We start from the raw sequence: 16,967 nt of genomic DNA, 5'->3' as shown, positions 1-16,967 counted from the left end.
TAGACATGCAAATGATAACCCACTGTTGGAAGTGGACAAGTGAAAAGTTTAACTAGCAATTGGTATCATGTTTTCTTATTTTATTAAGCATCATTCAGTAGGTTCAACAAAACATAGTTCTATCTTCTCAGAAATATGCAAACTCAAAGTTCATTTGCTTATGTGGATAGCGTTTAGTCTGATACTTCATTAGGCAGACGGATTAGCATTATATTCATTGAAAATTTCAATGACTCTAATTTTATTAAATGTAAACACAGATCTTTAAAAGGGGGAAACTTTTTTTCCAATATACAAATGTGTACGCATGCTCATTATTTCACATCACTATGAAAATGCAAACTCTTAATGCCTAAGTAGTTTCATATTGACTATCTTCCAAATGTAAAAAAATTAGGGTAAAAATTAAAAGTCAATTGGCATTCCTCTCCTCTATCTTGTTCCAGCTCTCTAAAGAGCCATTACCTTAGTAATAGGTGACAGAGCAATCTTCCAAATAATGAGCTTCTCTTTGCACACCAGACAAGCCCATCCACCTTCATCTATGTTAATGGTCAGCTGGTCATCAACTAAAGGAAAAAATGAGGTGGGTGATTAATCTTACAGTATAAATCTTTATTACCACACACTTTATCAAAAAAAAGTAATTGGCACACTCAGAAAGGACTAATTCACAACAAATACTTTTGAGTATTCCAAAATTATCAACACCAAAAACAACAGATCTATTTAACTCTGATAACCAACTTTAGAAATATATCTAACACCTGTAATCCCAGCACTTCGGGAGGCCGAGGTGGGTGGATCACGAGGTCAGGAGATCGAGACCATCCTGGCTAACATGGTGAAACTCCATCTCTACTAAAACTACAAAAAGTTAGCTGGGTGTGGTGGCACGTGCCTGTAGTCCCAGCTACTTGGGAGGCTGAAGCAGGAGAATTGCTTGAACCTGGGAGGTGGAGGTTCCAGTGAGCCGACATCGTGCCACTGCACTCCAGCCTGGGCAACAGAGCTAGACTCCATCTCAAAAAAAAAAAAAAAAAAAAAGAAAAGAAAAAAGAAATATATCTAAAGGCAAAAAGTGTATTTGAGACATTTAATATTCCTTAATTTTTTGTTACAAACAGACCAGATAGCTTATTTCCTATAAGACATATTTAGGCCAGGCACAGTGGCTCATGCTTATAAATCCCAATATTTTGGGAGGCCACCCCGGGAGGATTGCTTGGGGCCAGCCTGGGCAACATAGTGAGACCCTCTCTCTAAAAAAAAAAAAAAAAAAAAAAAAAAAAATAGCCAGGCTTGGCGGTGCACTTTCCAGCTACTAGGGTGACTGAGGCACAGGAGAACCACTTGAGCCCAGGAGATTGAAGCTGCAGTAAACCATGATCACATCACTCCCACCTGGTCAAGATAGCAAGACTCCATATTAAAAAATAAATAAGCAGAAACAACAACAAAGAGGCCAGGCAGGGTGGCTCACGCCTGTAATCCCAGCACTTTGGGAGGCCGAGGTGGACGGATCATGAGGTCAGGAGTTCAAGACCAGCCTGGCCAACATGATGAAACTCTGTCTCTATCAAAAATAGAAAACAAAATTATCTGGGCACAGTGGCCTGCACCTGTAATCCCAGCTACTCAGGAGGCTGAGGCAGGATTACTTGAACCTGGGAGGCAGAGGTTGCACTGAGCCCAGATCGTGCCACTGCACTCCAGCCTGGGCAACAGAGCAAGACTCTGTCTCAAAACAAACAAAAAAGAAATATTTAGCAACATGTATAATTTTATCGATAAAGTAACACAAATAACAAACTCATTAACTATATAAAACATTTCAAGGAAAACAATGTTCCTCCAAAAGCACATAATTTTCAAATAAGAGCTCCTTAAAGGAATGATAAATTACTTATTATATGGAGACAAAGAGTTACATTCTCTATTAAGTGACAAAACTAAATTAGCATACGTCTTAAGTATTGGTAGTAAACCTCCACAAATGTGTTAACAGCCCTGGAAATTTTATTAAGTTGAGCTTTGCTCTTTACTTAAAGAAAGGTAGAAGGGTGAAGTAAAAGGCATAGATGATGTACAAGCAAAAATATCAAACCAAGCCCAGGCTAAGTGAGGCTTTTTGCTCCACTGAACTATCATCTGCTCAGTAATTTTCTTTTTCTTGAAAGCACTACAACTCCAGATCCTCGACTGGTGTGCCTTTAAGGGCTGACTTAACAGTAATTGGCAGGTTTCTAAGTGGGGAAAGAATTCTTCAAGTTGACACACCTCTTTGTTTTATATATCCTAATTTCTAGGGACTCTCTGAATTTCTCTATTTGGGGCTGTGTTATTTAATCTAGTCTGTTAAAATATGAGTAGTACGTTAAAAGGTTTAAATGTAATTTAAACTGAAATTTTTTAGAGGGGAAAAATATACATATATATACTATATATATATACATTTATTTATTTAAAACAGAACAATGTATATAAAGGTTAGTAGTTGTCTGAAAACAACTATCTCTAAAGCTCCCAAGGACCTACAGGCAAGATGTGCAAGTTCCAGTTGATGACATATATTCCTTCTTCTAAAACAGAGTACTTTCAGCATTTTATTTTACTGTTATTAACAGTAATATACACAGTAAATAGTTATTCACAGTATAATACATTTTACATCAAGATACACCCATATACAATTTAAGAAAAACAAACAAAATTTACTAAACATATGAGATGCATTCTATTTCTTCTTTTTTTAAATGCTGATCAAGAACCACTAAATTTTGGTCACCCCTACAATTTGAAAAATACTGTTCCAGAAAAATCACAAAGATCTAGCATTCAAGCCTTAATAAAAATGACTTCAGCAGATACTAAGGATGCTCTGAACTTTGCTCTTCCAGTATCATCCAACTGCTCATCTTTAAAATTGCCTTTCTAAGGCAGGGGTTGCAATCCTAGTCTCTGATAAAATAGACTTTAAACTAATAAAGATCAAAAGAGACAAGAAGGCCATTATAATGGTAAAGGGATCAATTCAACAAGAAGAGCTAACTATCCTAAATATATATGCACCCAACACAGGAGCACCCAGATTCATAAAGCAAGCCCTGAGTGACCTACAAAGGGACTTAAACTCCCACACAATAATAATGGGAGATTTTAACACCCCACTGTCAACATTAGACAGATCAATGAGACAGAAAGTTAACAAGGATATACAGGAATTGAACTCAGCTCTGCACAAAGTGGACTTAATAGACATCTACAGAACTCTCCACCCCAAATCAACAGAATATACATTTTTTTCAGCACCACACCACACCTATTCCAAAATTGACCACATAGTTGGCAGTAAAGCTCTCCTCAGCAAATGTAAAAGAACAGAAATTATAACAAACTGTCTCTCAGACCACAGTGCAATCAAACTAGAACTCAGGATTAAGAAACTCACTCAAAACCGCTCAACTACATGGAAACTGAACAACCTGCTCCTGAATGACTACTGGGTACATAACGAAATGAAGGCAGAAATAAAGGTGTTCTTTGAAACCAACGAGAACAAACACACAACATACCAGAATCTCTGGGACACATTCAAAGCAGTGTGTAGAGGGAAATTTATAGCACTAAATGCCCACAAGAGAAAGCAGGAAAGATCCAAAATTTACACCCTAACATCACAATTAAAAGAACTAGAGAAGCAAGAGCAAACACATTCAAAAGCTAGCAGAAGGCTAGAAATAACTAAAATCAGAGCAGAACTGAAGGAAATAGAGATACAAAAAACCCTTCAAAAAATTAATGAATCCAGGAGCTGGTTTTTTGAAAAGATCAACAAAATTGATAGACTGCTGGCAAGACTAATAAAGAAGAAAAGAGAGAAGAATCAAATAGATGCAATAAAAAATGAAAAAGGGGATATCACCACCAATCCCGCAGAAATACAATCTACCATCAGAGAATACTACAAACACTTCTATGCAAATAAACTAGAAAATCTAGAAGAAATGGATAAATTCCTCGACAAATACACCCTCCCAAGACTAAACCAGGAAGAAGTTGAATCTCTGAATAGACCAATAACAGGCTCTGAAATTGTGGCAATAATTAATAGCTTACCAACCAAAAAGAGTCCAGGACCTGATGGATTCACAGCCGAATTCTACCAGAGGTACAAGGAGGAACTGGTACCATTCCTTCTGAAACTATTCCAATCGACAGAAAAAGAGGGAATCCTCCCTAACACATTTTATGAAGCCAGTATCATCCTGATGCCAAAGCCTGGCAGAGACATAACCAAAAAAGAGAATTGCAGACCAATATCCTTGATGAACATTGATGCAAAAATCCTCAATAAAATACTGGCAAACCGAATCCAGCAGCACATCAAAAAGCTTATACACCATGATCAAGTGGGCTTCATCCCTGGGATACAAGGCTGGTTCAACATATGCAAATCAATAAATGTAATCCAGCATATAAACAGAACCAAAGACAAAAACCACATGATTATCTCAATAGATGCAGAAAAGGCCTTTGACAAAATTCAACAACCTTTCATGCTAAAAACTCAATAAATTAGGTATTGATGGGACGTATCTCAAAATAATAACAGCTATCCATGACAAACCCACAGCCAATATCATACTGAATGGGCAAAAACTGGAAGCATTCCCTTTGAAAACTGGCACAAGACAGGGATGCCCTCTCTCACCACTCCTATTCAACATAGTGCTGGAAGTTCTGGCCAGGGCAATGAGGCAGGAGAAGGAAATAAAGGGTATTCAATTAGGAAAAGAGGAAGTCAAATTGTCCCTGTTTGCAGATGACATGATTGTATATCTAGAAAACCCCATCATCTCAGCCCAGAATCTCCTTAAGCTGATTAGCAACTTCAGCAAAGTCTCAGGATACAAAATCAATGTACAAAAATCACAAGCATTCTTGTACACCAATCACAGACAAACAGGGAGCCAAATCATGAGTGAACTCCCATTCACAATTGCTTCAAAGAGAATAAAATACCTAGGAATCCAACTTACAAGGGATGTGAAGGACCTCTTCAAGGAGAACTACAAACCACTGCTCAGTGAAATAAAAGAGGATACAAACAAATGGAAGAACATTCCATGCTCATGGGTTGGAAGAATCAATATTGTGAAAATGGCCACACTGCCCAAGGTAATTTATAGATTCAATGCCATCCCCATCAAGCTACCAATGACTTTCTTCACAGAATTGGAAAAAACTACTTTAAAGTTCATATGGGACCAAAAAACAGCCCGCATCGCCAAGTCAATCCTAAGCCAAAAGAACAAAGCTGGAGGCATCACGCTACCTGACTTCAAACTATACTACAAGGCTACAGTAACCAAACAGCATGGTACTGGTACCACAACAGAGACATAGATCAATGGAACAGAACACAGCCCTCAGAAATAATGCCACATATCTACAACTATCTGATCTTTGACAAACCTGACAAAAACAAGAAATGGGGAAAGGATTCCCTATTTAATAAATGGTGCTGGGAAAAGTGGCTAGCCATATGTAGAAAGCTGAAACTGGATCCCTTCCTTACACCTTATACAAAAATTAATTCAAGATGGATTAAAGACTTAAATGTTAGACCTAAAACCATTAAAATCCTACAAGAAAACCTCGGCAAAACCATTCAGGACATAGGCGTGGGCAAGGACTTCATGTCTAAAACACCAAAAGCAAAGGCAACAAAAGCCAAAATTGACAAATGGGATCTAATTAAACTAAAGAGCTTCTGCACAGCAAAAGAAACTACCATCAGAGTGAACAGGCAACCTACAGAATGGGAGAAAATTTTTGCAACCTACTCATCTGACAAAGAGCTAATATCCTGAATCTACAATGAACTCAAACAAATTTACAAGAAAAACACAAACAACCCCATCAAAAAGCGGGCAAAGGACATGAACAGACACTTCTCAAAAGAAGACATTTATGCAGCCAAAAAACACATGAAAAAATGATCATCACTGGCCATCAGAGAAATGCAAATCAAAACCACAATCAGATACCATCTCACACCAGTTAGAATGGCCATCATTAAAAAGTCAGGAAACAACAGGTGCTGGAGAGGATGTGGAGAAATAGGAACACTTTTACACTGTTGGTGGGACTGTAAACTAGTTCAACCATTGTGGAAGTCAGTGTGGCGATTCCTCAGGGATCTCAAACTAGAAATACCATTTGACCCAGCCATCCCATTACTGGGTATATACCCAAAGGACTATAAATCATGCTGCTATAAAGACACATGCACACGTATGTTTATTGTGGCACTATTCACAATAGCAAAGAGTTGGAACCAACCCAAATGTCCAACAACGATAGACTGGATTAAGAAAATGTGGCACATATACACCATGGAATACTATGCAGCCATAAAAAATGATGAGTTCATGTCCTTTGTAGGGACATGGATGAAACTGGAAAACATCATTCTCAGTAAACTATTGCAAGGACAAAAAACCAAACACCGCATGTTCTCACTCATAGGTGGGAACTGAACAATGAGAACTCATGGACACAGGAAGGGGAACATCACACTCCAGGGACTGTTGTGGGGTGGGGGGAGGGGGGAGGGACAGCATTAGGAGATATACCTAATGCTAAATGACGAGTTAATGGGTGCAGCAAAACAATGTGGCACATGGATACATATGTAACAAACCTGCACATTGTGCACATGTCCCCTAAAACCTAAAGTATAATAATTTAAAAAAAAAAAAAAATTGCCTTTCTAAGCTTGTGTTGATTGTATCTGTCAAAATTCCACACTAATTCTCCGCCAACAGACTCTTCTAAAGGTACACCACGACAATGGTAACGTCATAAATTTGTGCACACAGCCTCTGGGATGCTACATAGGATCCAGAAATGGAGGTAGGACTTGATTTTACTGTATTATTAAACCCAATAACATTAGTTGCCAGTTTTGGGGTTTAACGGTAAACTTCATAAACCTGATCAACTCTGTAAACAGGACTGAATTTTGCAAATACAGTATTTCCCCCTTTTATCTGCAGTTTCAAATACCTGTGGTCAATCGTAGTCTGAAAATATTAAATGGAAAATTCAAATGAACAATTCCTAAGTTGTAAATTGCACGCTGTTCTGGGTAAAGTGATAAAATCTCATACTGTCCTGCCTAAAGGTTGTGAATCAACCCTTTGTGCAGCATATCCATACTGTATACCCCAAGCTTATCCAACCCATGGCCCAGGGACACGTGTGGCCCAGGAAAGCTTTGAATGCAGTCCAACACAAGTTTGTAAACTTTCTTAAAACATTATGAGATTTACACACAGACCTTTTTATTATTTATTTTTAGCTCATCAGCTATTGTTAGTGCAAGTGTATTTTATGTGTGGCCCAAGACAATTCTTCTTCCAAGTGGCCCAGGGAAGCCAAAAGATTGGACACCCCTGAGACTATCCAGCTGTTTGTCACTTAGTAGCTGTCTCAGTTACCAGATCAACTGTTGCAGTAATGCAATGCTTGTATTCTCATTTTAGTTAATGACCCCAAACGAAGTACAAGAGTAGTGCTGCTGGTATATTGTTATAATTGTTCTACTTTATTATTATTGTTGTTCATCTCTACTGTGCCTAATTTATAAACTGAAGTTTATAATAGGTGTGTACGTATTAAAAAAACACAGTATATATAAGGTTTAGTACTATACAAGGTTTCAGGCATCCACTGGGGATCCTGGAAGGTATCCCCCAAAGATAATGGGGGACTACTGTACAGTACCTAAAACCATTAAAGACTTAATTTGATTGTGTTCAAATAAACTCATTCTCCTTCTCGAATGTATTATATACCTCAATTACAGTAAAAAAAAAACTAGACAGGTGGCCAGATGCGGTGGCTCACGCCTGTAATACCAGCACTTTGGGAGGCCAAGGAGGGCAGATCACCTGAGGTCAGGAGTTCAAGACCAGCCTGGCCAACATGGTGAAACCCTGTCTCTACTAAAAATACAAAAAATTAGCCGGGCATGGTGGCTCACACCTATAATCACAGCTACTTGGGAGGCTGAGGCAGGAAACCCGCTTGAACCCGGGAGGTGGTGGTTGCAGTGAGCTGAGATCACACCACTGCACTCCAGCCTGGGTGACAGAGTGAGACTCTGTCTCAAAAAAAAAAAAAAAAAAAAAAAAAACTAGACAGGCCACTCATCTCTCACCATTTACATAGAGGTATACTAGAGAAAACATAAATTTAATCTCTATGCCACATCTAGGCTCCATTTTAAACTGCTAATACAGGTAAACGGAAAGATGACACCTACCTTCAGCCAATGTTAGGGCTTCCATGACTTTAACAGGAAGAGAAGATCCAAACGTTTTCACATCATAGTTCACAGACTCAGTTATGGAGTGGTGTGGGAACATTCGTGTTGGTGTTCCTCTAAAGAAAAGAGTCTATATTACCTTACTTGTAACTTAAAATTTTCCATTATCCTAATTTTTTATGTATATATTTTCACAATAAGGAGTTCTCTGAAAAAAATTAACACCGGCTCATATTTACCATGTAATTAAATATAATATTTTTCATGTAAAAAAAAAAAAACAAGACAGGATTTAGGAAAACTTGGCTTCAATCCCATAGACTCTAGATTGAAATGCGTGCCTGCATTCACTTAAACTCCTTATAATTCTGCCTCCTTAGCTGTGAAATAAGGCTTAACTAGACCAGTGTTTTTTTCAAACAGCGGGTCATTTTGCAGATCTCAACATTTTTGAAAGACAGAAAATAAATCATCAGCTTTTACCATATGTTGTGGTCAAACACATTTTACAAATATTGGCTTAGATGAGATTTAAGCTCATCTGGCTTTAGGGGTTTAAGAATCTACCAGATCTGGCTGGGGCAGTGTCATGTCTATAATCTCAGCACTTTGGGAGGCCGAAAGTGAAGATTGCTTGAGACCAGGAGTTCAAGACCAGCCTGGGGAACGTGGCAAGACCTTGTCTCTACAAAAAAAATTTTAGATTAGCCGGGCATTGTGGCACCAGCCTGTAGCCTGGGCAACAGGGAGTGAGACCCTGTCTCTTAAAAAAAAAAAAAAAATCTATCAGATCTGTATAGCCAAGCAAGAAATCAAACAGGTTACGAGCATCAGCTGTTACATGGTCTTCAACAGCAGGTATCACAGTAAAAACTTTATTTCTTGCTCACCCTCTTCTTAACATTTAGAATATTGTAAAGTCACCAGAATAAAAGTGATTGTATGTCTTATCATGAGAATTAAATGAGAAGATGCACATACAGAATGGCAAAGGGCTTTGTTTCCTGACAGAGGATAACAAAGGTTTTTCTTCAAACGATTGCAAGAAGAGATTTAAATAAAACAACACATACAGTAAATAAAGTATGCGTTTATTCTCCAACTTTTCGCAAAAGGAATAGAAAACACTGACAAGATCAGCACTTTGAAAAGTACTTTTCAAACTATGCCAAAAAAAGTCAAAGATACGGTGTATTTTTTCAAAACCACTTCTCCTTTAAAGTACTGAAAAATTGTAAAGATAAATTTTAACCATAATTTCAAGACACAATACTTTGTGTTTCCTGCAGGGAAAAAATCATTTTTTATAGATGAATTCAGAGAAAACTATGCAGAAACACTAAAGTTTTAGGTTAATTATGAACATGGTGTGTGTGTGGGGGGCAAAGGGTGTGTGTGTGATGATTTTACTGGTGCTCCAAACCAGCAGTTTTAGTAACTAAACTACCACAGTACTCTTATCTCACTTATTATGTAAAGCCTTTTCCTTATAATTTACCTAGAAAGTTAAATTCCGTAGCTAGAAACCCTTTAATTACCAATCATCAGATATTAATGTCAGTTGGTATGTTAGGCATTAAACAATGATCTTTCAGGGTTGTAGGTCCTCATTATCACCATCATCTTTACATCTGCATCGTGGCAATTCATAATAACTCCTCTGGCTCAGGTGAGATATATTATCGCCATTTCACAGATGAAGAAAATCACGAGTGACTTACACCAGATCACAGGGGTAGTAGGTGGGAAGTGGGTAACCACTGATGCGAATCCAGTTTGTACTTCACTTCTACACAAAGGTATCCATGAAAAATGCAAAGTGGGGAATCAACTGATCAACTGATAATCAAAATGAAGCAGATATGACCTGCAAGAGTGGAAAAGGTCTATTTTCCAATACTGTGGCATTCTCTTCAGCCGCCCCGGTTCCAAAGGCTTCTAAAGACACTAACCTATCCGGCCCACCGCAGTCCGTGAGACTGTTGGTTGCCAGACCCAACTAGGGAGATCACTTACCGCGAGCTTAGCGAGCTACGCCGGCCGACCGGCGAGAAGAGCACTGGGGAGCTGACTGCAGACCCCAAGGGCAGACCCTTCCTGCTAGCCGTCCGGGGCGTGGAGCCGGGCCCGAGTCCGGCCAGCGGGCCTCTGCGGGACCCGGGACCCGGGGTCCGCGGAGAAGGAGCGGCTGGGAACATGATTCGAAGGAGCAGCGACTAGGACGGCGAGGGATCAGGCCGTCGGGTTGCAGCGCGGCCGCGCGGAACTTAAACACCTAAGGGAAGTGATGGCGCGCGATGATGACGTCAAACGCAATGGCTCCCGCGGGTTGCTGTAGGAGCGCTGGCGGGGATGTGATCGTGACGTTAAGGGCGGCGCCCAGTCCGCGAGGTGGGTCTGGAAGGCAGCCGGTGGCCCCAGATCTAGAACCGTTGCAGTGCTGAGCTTCCGGGGACGTGAAGCCGGAAAGCCAAGCGCCCTTCTTGACTGCGCTAGGTGGAACTGGCCCTCCAGCAGCTGGAACGTAGCCTCTTTTCACACTGGTAGTTCCTGAGCCTCTTGTGAAATGAAAGATGTTGCTCGGTCCAAGCTGAGGACGGAGAAAAGCCGTAAACCTGACACTGGTATCGCACTGTGATGTTTGTTGTTTTCTAGGTTTGCCATTTTCCCATTCAACTTTGCGCAATCTCATCCACGCTGATGACGCCACAAATCCGTGTCTCTAACCTGGATCCAGCTCAAAACCCCCAGACCCCTATTCATTCAGCTCCCTAGGGGACAATTTCACCTGGAAGTCCTGCGAACTCCTCACAATCCACTTATGAGAAGCGCATTCATGTTTTCCTTTAGGACCCCTCTCCTACCACCATCTCTGTTCCAGCTTGGTAAAACTGGCCAGTTGTCCAAGGCAAAGAGAAGAGCTCTATCTGTAGTCATCCCTCCCACCTACCTCCACCCTAAGATCATGGTATACGTTGTAAGGTCCTACGTATCTGTACTAGGTCACACATTTGCACTGCCTCTGCCCTGGTTCTGGTACTTACCTTTCCCTCAACCACTGCGTAGCCTCTTTTCTGCCAGCGGAGCGAGTGGGGGAGATGGGGAGAGGGTTCCTTACCTGTGCCTAGTCTTCCTCCACTCTATCTTCTCACTGCCAACACAATGAATTAAGGCAAACCTAATGCTACTCTTGGGCCTGTAAATGCTTCAGTGGCTGACCATTGCCAGTAGGTTACTTGCTAAGCTCCTTTGCAAGGTCCTATGTGATCTAAGTCAGGTTGGCTTTTCTGTCCGTGTTGTACTTCCACCACTTCCCACTTGCACTCCACATTCCAGGAACTTAAAAACCCAAATCTCCCTCCAATGCCCATGTACATGTTTCTTTGACCTGGAATGCACTCCCTGCCTTGTTGGTCCAGAAGGCTCCTACCTTCCGCATCAAGTCAGTTCTGTGCTGCCTTCTCAGTGAAACCTTCCACAGGATTAGGTACCCCTTATCCTTTGTCCTCTCTGCTCCTGTGTGTAGACTGTATTTTTATCCTGCATAATAGTTTGTTTTCATAATTGTCTCTCAAGTACTTCCTTTTAAATGTCTTGACAGCAGGAGCAGTGACTTTGTTACCTTTGTGGCACACAGTAACGGACACATAGTAAACTTTCATTCAACATGTGTTGAAATAAGGGAATGGTTAAGTAAACATTGACGGATCGACATGTGGGAGACCACAGCGTGGGTGTCAGTTGTTGACATTCCCCTGGGAAGCCAGTCGTCTATCTATGCACCAGTGGCATCTGAGCAGTCATCTTGCCAAGGTTACATAGGCTAGCTTCTTTACTCCTTCTCCCACCTGGGTGTCTAACCCAACTTGGCAGCTTGTTGAATCTTACAGCTCTGAGAGCCCAGTGCATTTCCTCCCTGTTTCATTCTTACAAGGAGGAGTGTGAAATAGGCAATAGAGAGTATTAATAGTTGTGTCTGAGAGGATTGGTGGGATCAATTTTATTCTTGTGCTTTGTTAGACTGGTTAGTGGTTTCCCCAGCATCCTAATGTAAAAGCTGTTGTTTGCAGGAGCTAGAATGACTTGCCAGCCACCTTTGAGCAAGAACTTCCCTGGAGTCCAAACGTATGGCTATTGAAGGATAGTAAGCAGACAGCACTAAAAGTCATCCATTTGTTATGGATTTAGTGAGTACCTACCATGTGCCAGGCTATGTGATAATTGCTAAGGCTTATAACTAAACAAAGCCCAGTGGGTCCTATCCTCATGGAGATTACAGACCAATGAGAAAGACAGACACTGAAAAAATGAACACAAATATCCAGCTACAAGCTGAGATGTGTACTATGAAATAAAAGAGCAAAGTGTATGCGAGAGAATCACTGGGGCTACCTATTTTTGGATGGAGGTCTATAAAGGCCTCTGGGAGAAAAGGACATTTAACCTGAGACATGAAGCATAAGAGAATAGGAGGAAGAATGTTTCAGGCAGAGGATCCTTGGCCAAAGGTCCTGAAGCAGCAAAGGACTTGGTGCATTCTAGGGACTTTATTTATTTTTATTTTACTTTATGATTTTTCTAGAGATTGGGTCTCACTGTGTTGCCCAGGCTGGAGTGCAATGGCATGATCAAAGCTCACCACATCCTCGACCTTCTGGGCTTCAGTGATCCTCCTGCCTCAGCCTCTGAGCTGGGACCATGGGCATGTACCACCACACCTGCCTATTTTTTTATTTATATATATATTTTTAGAAATGGGGTCTCACGGCCAGGCACAGTGGCTCACGTCTGTAATCCCAGCACCTTGCAAGGCTAAGGTGTGGGAGGATGGCTTGAGGCCAGTAGTTCAAGACCAGCCCCTGGGCAACATAGCGAGACCCTGTCTCCCCAAGAAATTTTATTTTAAATTCTAAAAAAATACAATTAAAAAAATGGGGTCTTGCTATATTTCCCAGGCTGGTCTCAAACTCCTGGCTTTAAGTGATCCCCCAGCCTCAGTCTCCTGAGTAGCTGGGATTAGAGCCAGGGACTTTAAACAAACAAATCAACCTGAAAGACTAAAAGTAAAGGAAATTGGAGAAACAAGGAGAGACCAGGAAGGGCCTTGTAGGCTCTGTCAAATAAGATTCTAGAGAATGCCAGGTGTGGTGGCTCACACCTGTAATTCCAGCACTTTGGGAGGCCCAGGCAGGTGGATTGCCTGAGGTCAGGAGTTCAAGACCAGTCTGGCCAACATGATGAAACCCCGTCTCTACTAAAAATACAAAAAAATTAGCTGGGCATGGTGGTGTGTGCCTGTAATCCTAGCTACGTGGGAGGCTGAGGCTGGGAAATTGCTTGAGCCAGGAAGGTGGAGGTTGCAGTGAGCCGTGATGGTGCCACTGCCCTCCAGCCTGGGCGACAGAGCAAGAAATGCAAATCAAAACCACAATGAGGTATCATCTCACACCAGTTAGAATGGCGATCATTAAAAAGTCAGGAAACAACAGGTGCGGAGAGGATGTGGAGAAATAGGAACACTTTTACACTGTTGGTGGGACTGTAAACTAGTTCAACCACTGTGGAAGATAGTGTGGCGATTCCTCAGGGATCTAGAACTAGAAATACCATTTGACCCAGCCATCCCATTACGGGGTTTATATCCAAAGGAATGTAAATCATGCTGCTATAAAGACACATGCACACGTATGTTTATTGCAGCACTACTCACAATAGCAAAGACTTGGAACCAACCCAAATGTCCAACAATGATAGACTGGATTAAGCAAATGTGGCACATATACACCATGGAATACTATGCAGCCATAAAAAATGATGAGTTCATGTCCTTTGTAGGGACATGGATGAAACTAGAAACCATCATTCTCAGCAAACTATCACAAGGACAAAAAACCAAACACTGCATGTCCTTACTCATAGGTGGGAATTGAACAATGAGAACACTTGAACACAGGAAGGAGAACATCACACACCAGGGCCTGTTGTGGGGTGGGGGGAGGGGGGAGGGATAACATTAGGAGATATACCTAATGTAAATGACGAGTTAATGGGTGCAGCACAGCAACATGGCACATGTATACATATGTAACGAACCTGCACGTTGTGCACTTGTACCCTAGAACTTAAAGTATCATTAAAAAAAAAAAAAAAAATAATATATATATATATATATGAAGACTGTCTCAAAAAAAAAAAGAAAAAAATCATAGAGAAAACAGATGGTACCCTCAAGCTAGGTAGTTAAAAGAATTTAATAAAAGAATGTTAGAGGCTGGGGGCGGTGGCTCACGCCTGTAATCCCAGCACTTTGGGAGGCCAATGCGGGCAGATCACCTGAGGTCAGGAGTTCGAGACCAGCCTGGCCAACATGGCGAAATCCTGTCTCTACTAAAAATACAAAAATTAGCCAGATGTGGTGGTGAGCATCTGTAGTCCCAGCTACTTGGGAGGCTGAGGCAGGAGAATCACTTGAACCTGGGAGGCAGAGGTTGCAGTGAGCTGATATTGTGCCACTGTACTCCAGCCTGAATGACAGAGCGAGACTCCGTCTCAAAAAGTAAATGGGCTGGGCACGGTGGCTAACACCCATAATCCCAGCACTTTGGGAGACTGAGGCGGGCAGATCACAAGGTCAGGAGTTCGAGGCCAGCCTGACCAACATGGTGAAACCCCGTCTCTACTAAAAATGCAAAAATTAGCCAGGCATGGGGTGGTGTGTGCCTGTAATCCTAGCTACTCAGGAAGCTGAGGCAGGAGAATCGCTTGAACCTGAGAGGCAGAGGTTGCAGTGAGCCAAGATTGCGCCATTGCACTCCAGCCTGGGTGACAGAGCAAGACATCGTCTCAAAAAATAATAATAATAAAATAAAATAAAACGTGTGCCATGGTGGTTTGCTGCACCTGTCAATCCATCACCTAGGTATTAAGCCCCACATGCATTAGCTATTTTTCCTGATGCTCTTCCTCCCCCCACCCTCCCACATATGTTTTTTTAAATGGTAACAGTGGCCGGGCTCATAGTTCACGCCTGTAATCCTAGCACTTTGGGAGGCCGAGGCAGGCGGATCATGAGGTCAGGAGTTCAAGACCAGCCTGACCAACATGGTGAAACCCCGTCTCTACTAAAAATACAAAAATTAGCCAGGCATAGTGGCTCATGCCTGTAATCCCAGCACTTTGGGAGGCCGAGGCGGGCAGATTACGAGGTCAGGAGTTCAAGACCAGCCTGGCCAATATGGTGAAACCTCATCTCTACTAAAAATACAAAAATGAGCCGGGCATGGTGGCATGTGCCTGTAGTCCCAGCCACTCGGGAGGCTGAGGCAGAAGAATCACTTGAATCCAGGAGGCAGAAGTTGCAGTGAGCTGAGATTGCGCCACTGCACTCCAGCCTGGGCGACAGAGTGAGACTCCGTCTCCAAAAAAAAAAAAAAAAAAAGAAAGAAAAAGAAATACAAAAATTAGCTGGGCATGGTGGGTGCATGCCTGTAATCCCAGCTACTCAGGAGGCTGAGGCAGGAGAATCGCTTGAACCCAGGAGGCAGAGGTTGCAGTGAGCCGAGGTTGGCCACTGCACTCCAGCCTGGGCAACAGGGCAGAAAAAAAAAAAATGGTAGCAGTTCATGTTGAAAAGGCTATGGGGAAACAAGCACTGCTTACATAGCTATCTGGTGGGATTGTAAAAGTACAATCTTTTAAGAGGACAATTTCTATCAAAAAGCCTTATAATTACTTGGCAATTTCACCTTAGAAATGTATGTGAAAAAGTCAAATAACAAAGACAGTATTGTTTATAATAGTGAAGGAAGTAGAAAGTAACATAAATGGCCAACTATAGATTTATAGTGCATCTACATTATGGAAAAGTGAAAAAAAAATACAAAGGTCCTCAGTCTGAAAAAAAAAAAGCATTACGAAAAGCTGTATTTAAAAGAATACATATGGATGTGAGTAATGAACACTTAACAATGTAGGAAAATATTCATGCAAATTTTCTAAAAAGCAGTTTGGTTAAAAATAGTATGTGCAGAGAATTAGGTCAAAGTTGCAGTTACGTAAGATGCGTAAGTCTAGAGATCTAATGTACAGCATAAGGATTATAGTTAACAACATTGTATTATATCCTGAAAATTTGCTGAGAGGAGATTTTATAGACTCTTTCCTCAAAAAAACCCACAAAAGGTAACTATGGAAGATGATGGATAGGATAATTTGCTTGACTGTAGTTTACTATGCATATGACGTATCAACATCATGTACACCTTAAATATATAGAATAAAAAATAGTGTGTGCAGTGATACGGTTTAGGACCTACCACCCCAAAATGTGGCACCTTGGCATTTGGGAACACAGTAGAAGCAGGAAGATCATTCTCTGACCTTCTTCCACCCTTCTCCCCTAAAACAGGTCATGAGACTCATTTGAGAGATGCGTTCTCCATACCTGGAGGAAAGAAACATCCTTATCTCTGGACACAGGGTCACAAAGAAGAGTCTGAACAAACAGGCTTTACCAATTTCCCCCAGTTATTACCATTAGATCAGACCTTTGTCCAGTCATACCTTTCCACAAGTTGTCCACTCATCAAACCTAAGCATAAAAATGCACAAGTTTCCCTGTTTGTTTGGG

General features: G+C 41.3%; 1 protein-coding gene and 1 long non-coding RNA gene across 3 annotated transcripts in view; one reads left to right on the top strand and one right to left on the bottom strand.

Moving 5' to 3' along the window:
- NUP133 (nucleoporin 133) overlaps positions 1-10,670 on the bottom strand; it is a 70,636-nt gene extending 59,966 nt beyond the window's left edge. For both annotated transcript variants that reach the window (XM_003275156.4, XM_030812721.1), the window contains exons 1-3: positions 10,355-10,670; positions 8,336-8,454; positions 466-569 (exon numbers count right to left, since the gene is read on the bottom strand). In XM_003275156.4, the coding sequence (XP_003275204.1) occupies positions 466-569; positions 8,336-8,454; positions 10,355-10,536 (405 nt within the window). In that variant the 5' untranslated portion in view covers positions 10,537-10,670. The remainder of the gene's footprint in view (positions 1-465; positions 570-8,335; positions 8,455-10,354) is intronic.
- Positions 10,671-10,715: 45 nt separating this feature from the next.
- Positions 10,716-16,967, top strand: LOC105739735. Its single transcript, XR_001115680.2, has 3 exons — positions 10,716-10,962; positions 12,409-12,525; positions 16,746-16,967. It is a non-coding gene; the product is annotated as an uncharacterized LOC105739735 (long non-coding RNA).

This window comes from Nomascus leucogenys, chromosome 5, assembly GCF_006542625.1.
Source record: "Nomascus leucogenys isolate Asia chromosome 5, Asia_NLE_v1, whole genome shotgun sequence".
Classification (NCBI taxonomy): domain Eukaryota; kingdom Metazoa; phylum Chordata; class Mammalia; order Primates; family Hylobatidae; genus Nomascus; species Nomascus leucogenys.
This window is presented reverse-complemented; position numbering and strand designations above follow the sequence as displayed.